This window comes from Crinia signifera, chromosome 19, assembly GCF_055691185.1.
Source record: "Crinia signifera chromosome 19, ASM5569118v1, whole genome shotgun sequence".
Classification (NCBI taxonomy): Eukaryota; Metazoa; Chordata; class Amphibia; order Anura; family Myobatrachidae; genus Crinia; species Crinia signifera.
The window spans coordinates 87,130,158-87,143,633 of NC_139226.1; the positions used below are offsets into that span (position 1 = coordinate 87,130,158).

Sequence of the window (13,476 nt, forward strand, 5' to 3'; positions counted from 1 at the left end):
GTTGCAGCAGCGATATGACACTACAGTATGCAATTATAGTGGGATAGAGATGTTGCGAATCCAAGTGCTATGCCCCAAGAGTTGGGTGCGGGCTCGTGTTGACTTAATAAATGGGTGTTCCGTATCTTAGGGGTCAGTCTGATCTGTTCGCATTATTGCACATGTTTTCCAGGTCTCCTCACAAAATCAAAATAATTAGCTCCACCTGTGGATATTTTCAAATGTGTCAGTCAGTAATGAATGCACCTTTGCACCTGCTGGGTGACCTGGAAAATGTGCAATGTGTGGGGTCCCGAGGACCTCATTTGGGAACCCCTGCATTAGACGACATGCACAATAATAAAATAAACAATAACACTATTGTGCATATCGTTAATGATGATTATCCCCTAGTGCAGGGGTTCCCAATCTTTTTTGATTCACGGCACCCTAGAGAATCATAATTTTTTTCACGGCACCCCTAGGTCCAAATTTTTTTTATTAGATTGGGTTTATATGCGATTCTTAGCGGCAGTTATGTGGTAAAGGGCAGGATTTGCTTCTGTTTGTACACATTCTATGACTGGCAGCCACCAGCACTGGTTTTGCTCATAAATAATTAACCATTAATAATTTGAGTTGGTCCTGGACCACCAAGCCGCGGCACCCCTGCATGTGTCCCGAGGCACCCCAGGGAGCCGCGGCACACAGTTTGGGAACCACTGCCCCAGTGTGTACGTACCTTTAGAGGTGGTGTGGGGGGCAGTGACGTGTTACATGGATTACCCCATGTACAGCCTATGTCATTTAGCTTTAGAAGCAATCACTGTATTGTTCTCCTTTAAATGATCTCCCAGTGCACCCTGCTATAAAGTGCAATGCTAAGTGAATACATGCTACAACATGATAAGAAGTATATGGGGAGAATTTAGCTGTTACAGAGAAGCCTGAAGATGACTTTTCCAGGTTTATTACAGGATAAAGATGCATCAAACATCCAGGTTTTAGCCGTAAAGTATCATTTCTTATTGCTGTAAATCACGGCATCTACAGATGTAGCAGGCTACATCTTTGCCCAGCGCCCGCCAGATCCCTTTCACTGGCGAGCGCCGGCGATAGGGACTGGGACTCGTGTGCGTCTCACGCGCATGCGCGTCCCAGTATCACGGCGGCTGGGCAGCGTCTCCCTGGAGATGCTGCCCAGGGGCAACCGGCGGCAGGCTCTGTTGGCATGGGGCGCGCGCACCCCTGGTGGTAGCCAGCCACTGGCAGGGACTGGCGATATAATATAATATATAATATAGCCTGCAACATCTGTATTGAAAGGAATCTGCCCCATCCCCATCCCAATGGCAGCTGCAGTTTCTTCACCTCTAATGCCTGCAGCTGTGCGTTGTTAACACTGCCACTTGCATTAAAACAACCGTGACACTCCTAAGACACACCCACAGAATCTAGACAGATTTGAGGTGCGCAGCAATACCCCCAAACCTTACCCTCTCCTTCAGGGAGAAAACACTCTGTTACTGGGCTTCCCTGGTAATGTATGACTGCCAGCACCTGTGGGGAGCTATGTAATTGATAAGAAAGGTGTTTCACCACAGGTGATGGCAATCATACATTACCAGGGAAGTCCAGGAGCAGAGCATTTTCTCCCTGAAGGAGAGGGTCAGGTAGGCAAGTATGCCCAAAAGATCTTGAACTGCACCTTGCTCCATACAGGCCTCTCCTGCTTAGTGTCTATAACAGCTTTGTTCATCTGACGCTGGGCTGATGCCAAAGCATTTACTGTATTTCAGTCTTGGCCCATGTTATAAAGAGAAATAAATGCTGAGAGCAGATTCCAGGCATCCAGCGATCACGAGGCTGATCCATCATCTGAACCGACACAAACGCTGTGCATCCCCCCTCTTGTCTCTCTATACCGCATACTACTTTTGAAAATCATTTTCAGGGAGATTTGAGCGGGTCGAATCTTCCACAGCAGATGGGGGACATGGGGTGGCAGACCGTGGTCGCGGCCATGGGAATGCCCTGCTTTTCATGGGCGTTCCCATGGTAATTCACTGGCAATGCAGGTGGCAAGCAGCTGTCATTGGCACCCGCCCGAGTCTCGCTGGCTGCAGGGGTCCACTGCAGGAAAAAACACATTAGCAGCTCAGCTTAACCCAGCACCTGGCCTCCTGCCGCTGGTAAATTCGCCGACAGCCTGCACACACACACACACACCATTCCAGCGCATGACATCGCCCATGCAGGCACCACTGCTCCCTCTCCGGGCATTCTGGACTTGCGCATTCACAAGTCTGTATTTTAGGGGAGCTATACACTAAAACTAAAGTGCGGGGCAGCAGGTGGCTCATTCACAAATTGTAGGCAACCCTGATATACACCATTATATTAGACACAGCAGGGCCGTAACTAGGGGGGGGGGGGGGCGCTAGGGGGTCACGCGCACCGCACCGGGCGCTGGAGGGGGCGCTGTCAGGTCCGGGAGACAATGAAGAAGCGAGTCTGCGAAACGGCCGTCTGATCCCTTGGGCACACCCCCCAATCCCTTCCATCACACTGACACGTACCAGATGTCAGCTGACGGTGGGACTTTGCGTGCAGCTGCCGCTGGAACCAGCAACCCGGCAGTTCCTTTTCTATCCGGCTAACGCTCAGCAGCCAAAGAGGGGGAGACCAAGCATCGGGCAGGCACCACTGTCAGAGTGACGCAACGCTCCTTGTTTCTCCCGGCTTAGTGGGTGACGGACGCCGGCTACATGCAGCGTCAGTGACGCTGCCAGGTATCTCTGACCTAGCATTTACATTTCTTTTTAATTTCTGTCGCTAGGGACACGGTGCAATCGCACGGACGTTGTCCCCTATCTGCCCCCTCTCATCCCGGGGAATCCACGTGTCGCTCGTGTATCGCTCACTCTCCACCTCTACTCATGTAAGTGGGGAGCAGCAGCGTACACCCGCCACAGGGACCCCACTGTCTAAACTATACTTTGTCACTCTCCCTTAGTTTCTCTCCCTCTTGGGAATCTCTGCACCTGCCCAAGTGTCGCTCACTCCCCACCTCTGCTGCAGCACATACTGGACGAACAGGGACAACCACTTTTCTATCCAGTACCTTCTTCTACACAGGTGCACACTCATCCCTAGTGTTTGGACCAACACCCCCCCCCCCCAAAAAAAAATGCCCTAAATTTTTAACGCGTGCCTACGGCGCGCACTGTCCTTATTTGTAATCCTATATAGAATATCGGCTTGTTTGTTGGTTTAATATCACCCTTCTGCTGTCTGTAAGCATATATATATATATATATATATATATATATATATATATATATATATATATATATATATAATATTTTTTTTTGGCGGGGGGGCACTAAATGAATGTCTTGCCCCGGGCACCAGAAACCCTAGTTTCGGACCTGGACACAGCCCCCCAGATTACACACCACTATATTACATTACACAGCCCCGGCATATTACACCCAGTACACACAGCACCCCCCATTACAATACACTTAGTACCCCACATTACTCTTAGCACACACACAAAACCATATAACATAGCACACAGCACCCCCCATATTACAGTACACATAGCCCCCCACATTATTCTCAGTACAAACACCACTATATACCATTTGAAAACAGTTCTCCCCATATTACACAGTACATACAGCTACCCCCCCCCCCCCCCATATTACAGCCTGTACACACCACTATATTACACACAGCCCCCCTTGTGTAATAAGCCCCCCCAAGTCTATACCTTTCTATATTGCTCTGTCTTCTTAGGAGGTGCAGGGAACCGGCAGCGCACTGGTGAGGGAGGCAGCTGAGCAGGGAGAGGAGCAGGGAAGGCCTGATCTGCAGATGCACGGAGCCAGAGCCTGCTCTGTGTGTGTGGTGGGCGGGGCCCCGGCTGCCGGCTCTCCAGCTCCTCTGTCAGTGTCCTGATGCAGATGCAGCAGAGCCAGACTGCCATAGACTTCCTGTGCGTGCATGCACACACAGCAGCACGGCCTCCGCAACCGGCTGTGACCCCACGCCGACCCCTGCCATTTCCAGACATACGCGCATGCGGGAGGGTAGGCAAGTATGCTATACCGTTATTCACTGTATGTATGATTACTGTCATCCAGGACAATGCAGTGATCAGTTAAGACAAGGGGTGAGATTTGGTAAGAAATATCCAGTTTTTTTAAAAACGGCAATCATTTACACTTCAAATGATTGCTGCTTTACCCCCAAGTTACCCCCAAGTTGTCAGTAATCTTCCGGAAGCGAAACTTAGATTTTTGTTAGTCATTTTGTTTCTGTGCAGGGTAAATACTGTCTGCATACCTCCCAACATGACCCTCCCCAGGAGGGACACAATGCTTTATTTCTGCACTTCCCTCTTAATTTTTGATTCCCATCACCTGTGGTGAAGCGCCTTTCGTATCACTTAACCCAGGGGTTCCCAATCTTTTTTGATTCAGGGCACCCTAGAGAATCAGAATTTTTTTTACGGCACCCCTAGGTCCAAAAAAAAATATTTAGATTGGGTTTATATGCGATTCTTAGCGGCAGTTATGTGGTAAAGGGCAGGATTTGTTTCCGTTTGTACACATTCTATCATTGGCAGCCACCAGCACTGGTTTTGCTCATAAATAATTAACCATTAATAATTTGAGTTGGTCCTAGACCACCAAGCCGCGGCACCCCTGCATGTGTCCCGAGGCACCCCAGGGAGCCACGGCACACTGTTTGGGAACCACTGACTTAACCTGTTTAAAACATTTCAGTTTGAACACACCTCACCTAAATCTAACTCTCTCTGCACCTGTTACATCTGCCCCATATGCAGTGCAGCATAACTTTGTCCATCTGCAAAAATTGCAGCCTTACTGACAGGTCTGAATCAGGCCTATAGCACCATCTTAATCAAAATGTATCCATTTACTAACGCCAGTAATCCTTCACTCTGTTCTTTATTACACACTCTGCATACACACGGGGGGGGGTTATAGCAAATATCGCTGGAAATATGGTCGCTGAGTGACCATATTGCCAGTGATTGGAGTGTGCACAGCGATAAATCGCCGGGTGCGCGCTCCCGTTTTCAGCCCCTGGATGGTCGCTGGTTGGAGGAGCATGCGACTTCCACTGCCTCTTCTCCCGGCAATGTGACATTTTCATATGCGACCATCTCTGGTCGCAGATGAAAACGGGACACTGAGCAATATGATTGCTAGCAATATATTGCCAGTGATCATATTGCCCCATGTGTACGCACCTTTACTGCACCAAATGCGATTTAGCGCCCGATTTGCCGCGATTTCCTGATGATTTGCATGCTATTCAATCCTTGCACACCCCCACTATCCAAGTCAGCCCGAAACGTCGGTGTGGAGTTGATTTTATAAAGTGTGGCGAGCGCAGCAAGCCACTGAGCCCGAAGCGTGGCGAGTGGACGCAGAAAACAATCGTAATCCATGTCCCCTCGCGGGCCTCGCTGCGCTCGCCCTGCTTCGGGATTGTTTTCCACATCCGCTCGCCACACTTCAGGCTCGGTGACTCGCTGCGCTCGCCCCGCTTCGGGATTGTTTTCCACATCCGCTCGCCACACTTCGGGCTCGGTGACTCGCTGCGCTCGCCACGCTTTAGAAAATCAGCTCCACGCCGACGTGGATAGTGGGAGTATGAACAGGTCGGGAGGATGCGTACCGCGTCCGCTCGCCACGCTTCGGGCTGACTTGGATAGTGCAAGGATGGAATAGCATGCAAATCGGCAGGAAATCGCGGCAAAACGGCCGCAAATCGCATGCGATATTGCATGTGATTTGTGGCCGATTTTGCGGGCGCCGTGATAATACACAAGTACCTCCTTTTATAATAATATCTTAATGTATGGATTGCATTTAGTGATTGCATGTACTGTTTGCACAAACTGATTGCACAGTCTGATTGATTGCAGAGACTGATTCCATGCACTGATTGCATGTACTGATTGCATGGTCTGATTGATTCAATGCACTGATTGCATGTACTGATTGATTGCACAAACTGATTCCATGCACTGATTGCATGTACTGATTGCACGGTCTGATTGAATGCACAGACTGATTGCATGTACTGATTGCATGGTCTGATTGATTGCACAGACTGATTCCATGCACTGATTGTACGGTCATTGCATGTACTGATTGATAGCACAGATTGATTCCATGTACTGATTGCAAATACTGATTCCACGGTCTGATTGATTGCACAGACTGATTGATTGCACATGCACTGATTGCACAGACTGATTGCATGTACTTATTGCACAGTCTGATTGATTGCATGGTCTGATTGATTGCACAGACTGTTTCCATGTACTTATTGCATGTACTGATTGCACGTGGTTCTGTCACCCAGGGAAATTACCATCATTTGCACACTGCTGAAAACATTCTTAAGGGACTGACAATTACACATTTCTCTTTAGCTTGCAATTTGGAAGTCAGATTTATGACCCCACCTTTAAATGTATTGGGGGCCCCATCAAAGGAGCCGCTAGGAAGAAATCCTTGTTGAGACAGAAATAAGAAAGATCTCTGTCCTACCAGGATGTTATTGTTACATTGTGATGACAGCATAATAACACTGTAAACAGATTCTACGGTATCATACAGTATGTATCATACAGTACAAGTGCGGACAACATGAAAGAATCCTGCCTCCGCTTATTACAGAGTGACACATAGGATTACAGCTAGATGGTGCTGACCACTCCCAGAAGTCTTGGCGACGGATTATGGGCACAGGCAGTATAATACCCCTTTCAGACAGAAAAGTCTGAAAATCCCGGCAAATACACGGCATTTCAAATGCCGTGTCAATTTGCCGGGAGCAGCCTGACCCCCCTTCACACAGAAGATTAAATTACCGGGTTGAAAATTTCTACCCGGTAATTTGCTGAATAACACGGGTATTTCTTCTGTGTGAAAGGGTCAACACGGGTCATAAATCCCTGGACACGGGTGTGCCCTTTCACACAGAAAAAGGACCCGTGTATTTAATGAAATTCCCGGGTGGAACTGCTTCACCCGGGTATTTCATTTTCTGTGTGAAAGGGGTATTATATAGATGAATGCAGGGTTGTGCACCAAGGCCGTGGCAATGCTTACACTATGGGAAACCACTGGTCCATCAGTTGTTGATTAATAAATGCCTCGGATAAAAATAAAGCACCGCAGAAGCAACTAACTAATAAGTATAAATATATTGGAAATCAATACAATTGCTTATCATACCAAGGACCATTCAGGGGACCAGAGTTCATCCAATGTGACTGGAAGAAAGGGCGTCGGCATAGGAATTAGTTGTTGACTCTATGGGCGGCTGGCAGAGGAATTCCGTACCGCATGGTTGGTGATGGCAAATTCACTAATACAATCTGCAGACGGATTTCTGTTGTGCGAATGATTGATCCAGATCATTTCTGGGGTCAGTAATCTCCCCTCCACCATGAGGCCAGGCTGGACCTATGTATCTTTTGTGTTCTCACTGTAAATATATATCTATCCTACCTACCTGTGGAGCCTTTGGTTCCACTCACCTCATCATAATTCATCAGGAGTTCAGTATAGACATTTACTGATTGTTTGAGGTTCAGATTCATAATTAACTTGTGCAAGGCTGGGGACAAAGGTGAGAGACCTAGAATCGGAGTCTTCTCTTCCTGTATTATTCATCTATTAACCGAATGTTGGTTCAGTGCACATAGCTGCAACTGATTCCATGTATGCAAACAGTACATTCCATCTGGAATAATGATACATAGGGTACATGACACGTTCTGCACACACTATAGGGGTGATTCAACAGCAAACGACGCTGCTTACCATGCGGATTAATGCCGCACTGCCCCATGCACATGCGCAAATACGCTCTATCCGGGGCCATATCCGGATCATAGGATAACAGTGTCTTTAGGTCGACATTGACAAAAGGTTGACATGCAGTAGATCGACATTGACCAAATGGTTGATGGTTGAAAAAGTTGACCTGCATTTTTTTTTTTTGATTTTTTTGCCCATAGTAACCAATGTATTCTGTATTGCATCCTAGAAAATGATAGACAGAATCTGGTTGGTTGCTATGGGTAACATAACTTTTCATTTTCAAAGCTACAGTAAATTGACCCCTTACTGTAATTTATATCTTATCTCTTATCACCCGTTACCTAGAACAACCCATTCCAGTATTCAGAGTCCATCAATAATTACACATAGGCAACAATGCAAGACATTAAATCCACACGTGATTTCTGTGATACATGCGTACAGGAATCCTGCCTCTGGTCTTAGCTCTTTAAATCCTGAGAATAGCGCTACCTTTACGAAACAATGGCCCCCAGTCCACACAGGTGGGGTAGCCATCCGTGTCCCATCGTGTTTACGGGGAGGGTGCCAGGACATGCTGTCTGTTCTTATACAGGAATGTACGGGGAAAGTGCTGCAAAGTAGGTCATGAAGGTGAACCGAAGGACAAATGTCAGCAGTATGGGTGTGGTAAGGCACAGGTACTGTATAATACCTGGGGCCTTAGCTAAAGGATAGCGTTAGGAAGTCATATAATAACAGGCAGGTGTGGTAATACAACAGGATAAATACATACAGGTGCTATACAACCAGGATTACAAAAATACTAAGGTTTATGAATAATGGCTCAGTGATTAATAACATAATAAAGAAATTATACCAATATTTGCTAATTACTTTTTATCACATCATGCAATTATCACCGACTACTGACTTGCTGTAAAACTGGTGGGTGCCCTATTCTGGATTCATACAGGATGTCACCCACTGAAATTCAATGGACGAATTTCCCTTTAAAAGTGCTACATTTCCCTTCCATGCAATGTTTAGAAAGGATGGGGTGCCCCAATCTCAGGCAAAGGCATGCTCCCTAACAGAAACCTTTGACAAAAGCTGGACCCCTGCCATAAATAACAGAGGGTTCTGCCAACGAACCCGACTATTTAAACAATCAAAATGGTTCTTAAGCTGGCACAAATGAAAATGAGTAATTTCATAGCATTCACAGCCTTCCCCGGATGCCAGATCGACTCTTTCATGTGTACTTATGAACTATTACATAAAACAGCCCAAACAAAAGGACTCTGGGTATGTGTAAGGTGCCAGGGACATCGTCTAGAGGAATGCCTGGCAGAGGTGGTTAATGTACAAACACAATGATTGCTCCGTTTCGGTACTGTCTGAGCTGTGCTGCGCTCTGCAGGTCACACAGCTGTCTGGTTGCGTGAGCCATTATCGTTCCCATTACTGTTCTCGAGTGGACCTCTTTTATTTATTGAATTCATCAATTAATCTACCAGGCATGGCCAAGCGAGCCCAGCATGCCTCGTGATTTCGGTGGAAAGGGGGCAGTACGGATCATGTAATGGTTAGCATTACTGCCTCACAGCGCTGAGATCATGGGTACTATTCCCACCATGGCCCTAACTGTGCGGAGTTTGTATATTCTCCCCATGCCTACATGAGTTTCCTCTGGGTACTCCGGTTTTCTCCCACAATCCAAAAATATACTGGTAATTTAATTGGCTCACAACAAATTGACCCTAGAATGTCTGTGTGCGCGTGTACAGTACATGTGGTAGGGAATATAGATTGTAAGCTCCACTGGGGCAGGGACTGATGTGAATGTTCAAATATTCTCTGAAAAGCGCTGCGGTATATGTGTGCGCTATATAAGAAACTGTTAATAAATAAATAAATATTCTCGGTAAAATGTGAGGAGAATGACGTTTCTTTCCCTTCCCTGCAGGACCTGTGCGGTGCCTCCACTTGCGACACCCTAGGAATGGCGGACGTGGGCACAATGTGTGATCCTAAGCGCAGCTGCTCCGTGATAGAGGATGATGGGCTCCCATCCGCCTTCACCACAGCTCATGAACTCGGTGAGTGTCCCGGAACACAGTTAATAGGGCAATGATTTCAGGACTGGAAGCTAAACACTTCACCGGTCAGTGACCCCAGCAGAGAAGGGTCCAAATTAGTCTCACAGGGATCTCTGATGAGGAGAGGAATTAATTAACCATGTGTAGGAAAAATGCTGGATAAAGCAAAGATACAGCTACAAGCTGACGAGAGAGGCACAGAACCATTTAGAATGTTTTGCTCTGTTGGAACCGTTGGTGCTGTCTGACATCCAGTAACCGGGTCTACCTGAGGGGTGTAACGTTAGATCCGGAACTGTCTATTGTGGCAAGTGGAGGTGTTTGAAAATGTTACTATTATTATTACCAGTTCTTTATATAGCGCACACATATTCCGCAGCGCTTTACAAAATATAGTTGAACATTTACATCAGTCCCTGCCCCAGTGGAGCTTACAATCTATATTCCCTACCACATGTACATGCGCACAGACATTCTAGGGTTAATTTTTGTTTGCAAAAATGTAACCTACCAGTATATTTTTAGGAATGTGGGAGCAAACCGGAGTAGCCGGAGGAAAACCATGCAAGCACTGAGAGAATATACAAACTCCACATAGTTAGGGCTGTGGTGGGAATCAAACCCATGTGCTGTGAGGCAGTAATGCTAACCATTACACCATCCGTACTGCCCCAACTATGGAGCTCCAGTCGGGAGTCTCCATATCGGGATGTAGGGTTCCGCCTTTTGACTGCTGGCACCCTCACAGCCGGAACATTGTATCTATCTCCAACCATTAATAAGCAACCTGAGAGGGCAGAACTGCCACCAGTGCATGGTTCTGCAGCAGCACCAGTGCTGTACTGCTAGCCTGATGGCTCAGATCAATAATGTCACCCACGCGGGCGGGTGTGGCTCATTGTATTTCCAGTTAGTAATAATGTCAGGCAGAATGTTTCCGCGAATGTTACTGTTTACACATTACATTCCTGTTCCAGTGCTGCTGCGGGGCTAGGCCAGATTACTGCCACTTTGTCCTGCTGGGACGTTTGTAAGAGATCCTTCACCTCAATCCAGGCTGAGGAAGAGCACATTACAGATAGGACACTTGGGGCTGATGTACTAAGCCTGGTGAGGTGATAAAGTGGCAGGTATTAATGCAGCAGCCAATCAGCTCCTGTCAACTTACAGACTGGTTGTCAGATGTACTAAGCTTCAAAAGTGATTAAATGGAGAGTAATAAACAACCAACCCATCAGCTCTTGCCTGACATTTTTCAAACACAGTCTGTGACATGGCAGATAGGAGCTGATTGGCTGGCGGTTTATCACTCTCCATTTTATCACTTTTGGAGCTTAGTGCATCTGGCCCTGGGTTTGAAAAATGACAGCCCATGGTCTCATCCAAGCCCAGTCTCACCCTAGTGTTCTCGATGTTACCTCCTCATTTACATTTATAAAATGCAGCACACTCTATTGTTCATTTGTTATACCTGCGCAGATAATGAGGATGTTAACGTTTGCAGCATTTTCATGTATGTTTAGTGGCGTAACTTTAAATTTTGCCCCCCCAAACAAATGTTTGGCACCCCACCCCCATGCATTTTTTTTTTTCTACCAAAATGCTAGGGTTGAACTTTAATTGGATGAGAGCTTCAGAAAGTGAGAGATTTGGTAAGAAATCTCCAGTTTTTTTTAAAGCGGCAATCATTTACACTGCAAAATCAAACCAATTTTGCAGTGTAAATGATTGCCTCACTTTCTGAATCTCTCATCTTATTAAATGTCACCCTAGATGTCAGTGGTTAAATGCTAATTGACAGGAGTTACATGCTCATTACCAGGGGTGTCATGCTTGTTACCAGGGGTGTCATGCTTGTAGCCAGGGATCTCTTATTCATTACCAGTGTTTTTTTTACCAGTAGGTTACATGCTCACTGCCTGGGAGTTACATGCCCATTGCCAGGGATTTACTTCTGGAACTTTTGGGTAGCGTTATACCCAGAGGGACCTTTAGAATCTGTCTCCTGCAAGGCAGTGGCCATTTTTGGAAGGACGTTTTCATCAGATTCTTTACAGACGTCCAGACCCAATGGAATCTGTAAAGTACATGCGCCATCACAACACCGGCTCCCCCAAGCCACCACTTGGGCTGAAGTGCCATTGTTACACCATTGGCTAGCTCCTACCTGTCCCTTTTCAAACCCAGCCTGTGACATGGCAGTTATGAGCTGGTTGTTTATCACTATCCACTTTATCACTTTTCAAGCTTAGTACATCTGGCTCAGGGGGTGGGGGGTTGGCAGCAATTTTACTTGTGGAGGCCCCCGCAATGTCATTGCTCCTAACCTCCAAGCATCAGCCTTGATCTGGTCCTGGTAACAATGTCTCATGTGACCTCTAGCAGAGTAGGGATGCGCACATAGGGCCTTATTCTAGTTCACTCTTTCTGACAAAATCCTTCTTAGATGGACAAAACCATGTGCACTGCAGGGGGGCAGATGTAAAATGTGCAGAGAGAATTAGATTTGGGGGAGTTATTTTGTTTCTGTGCAGGGTATATACTGGCTGCTTTATTTTTACACTGCAATATAGATATCACTTTAAAGTAAAACCCCACCCAAATCTAATTCTCTCTGCCAAAGTAACATCTGCCCCACCTGCAGTGCACATGGTTTTGTCCATCTAAGAAGGATTTTGTCAGAAAGAGTGAATTAGAATAAGGCCCATAGAACTAATCCTACACTTTGCAGCTATCCCATAGGGAACCCTGACTGAGATATTTAAGGACTTCAGAAAATGGTAGATGGACATGTCAGCAGTAATAAACCCTCTGTCACCTTTGATTTGTGGTGTAGCGTCTGACGAGATGATTTACAGACATCCACATCCACTTACGTACAGACGTTCGTCATATCGCCTACAGATTAGTGCTCCCCTCCCTGGTACAATGTTTTCTGTAACCTGTGCAATGGACAGTAACCGCCCCGGGGTGTGCAGGGAGTATATCACTACTGGCCAGTGTTACAGCTTGTCTTACAGTCTCCCCTTATCTGTGTCCTTCTCTCCTGCAGGTCATGTGTTCAATATGCCCCACGACAATGTTAAGGCCTGTGAGGAGGTGTTTGGGAAACTGAAGGAGAATCACATGATGTCGCCGACGCTGATCCAGATTGACCGCGCAAACCCCTGGTCTGGGTGCAGTGCCGCCATCATCACAGATTTTTTGGACAGTGGACATGGTGAGGATAACCGGAGAGATTTCCCCCAAAACTGTCAGGAAAATGGGACCAGAACTATGCTGATATATTTATCAATAATACCATACATATAAAATACAGTGATGCTCCAGATATTATGCAAACATTAAGAACACGCAGACTGATACTGTACATCAGGAGTACACTGACAACTGTGCAATAGAGGCTCCTGGCTGATACAATGGGGGTACACTGACTGCTGTACAGCAGAGGCTCTTGGCTGATACAATTGATGTACACTGACAGCTGTGGAATGGATGCTACTAGTTTGGTACATCATGGGTACACTGACAGCTGT

The 13,476-nt window shown here is 46.6% G+C and overlaps 1 protein-coding gene across 1 annotated transcript in view; it reads left to right on the forward strand.

The window, feature by feature from the left end:
* ADAMTS15 (ADAM metallopeptidase with thrombospondin type 1 motif 15) overlaps positions 1–13,476 on the forward strand; it is a 49,295-nt gene that overhangs the window by 17,923 nt on the left and 17,896 nt on the right. Inside the window, exons 2-3 of the mRNA XM_083162881.1 lie at positions 9,808–9,940; positions 12,993–13,160. Coding sequence (XP_083019007.1) covers positions 9,808–9,940; positions 12,993–13,160 — 301 coding nt within the window. The remainder of the gene's footprint in view (positions 1–9,807; positions 9,941–12,992; positions 13,161–13,476) is intronic.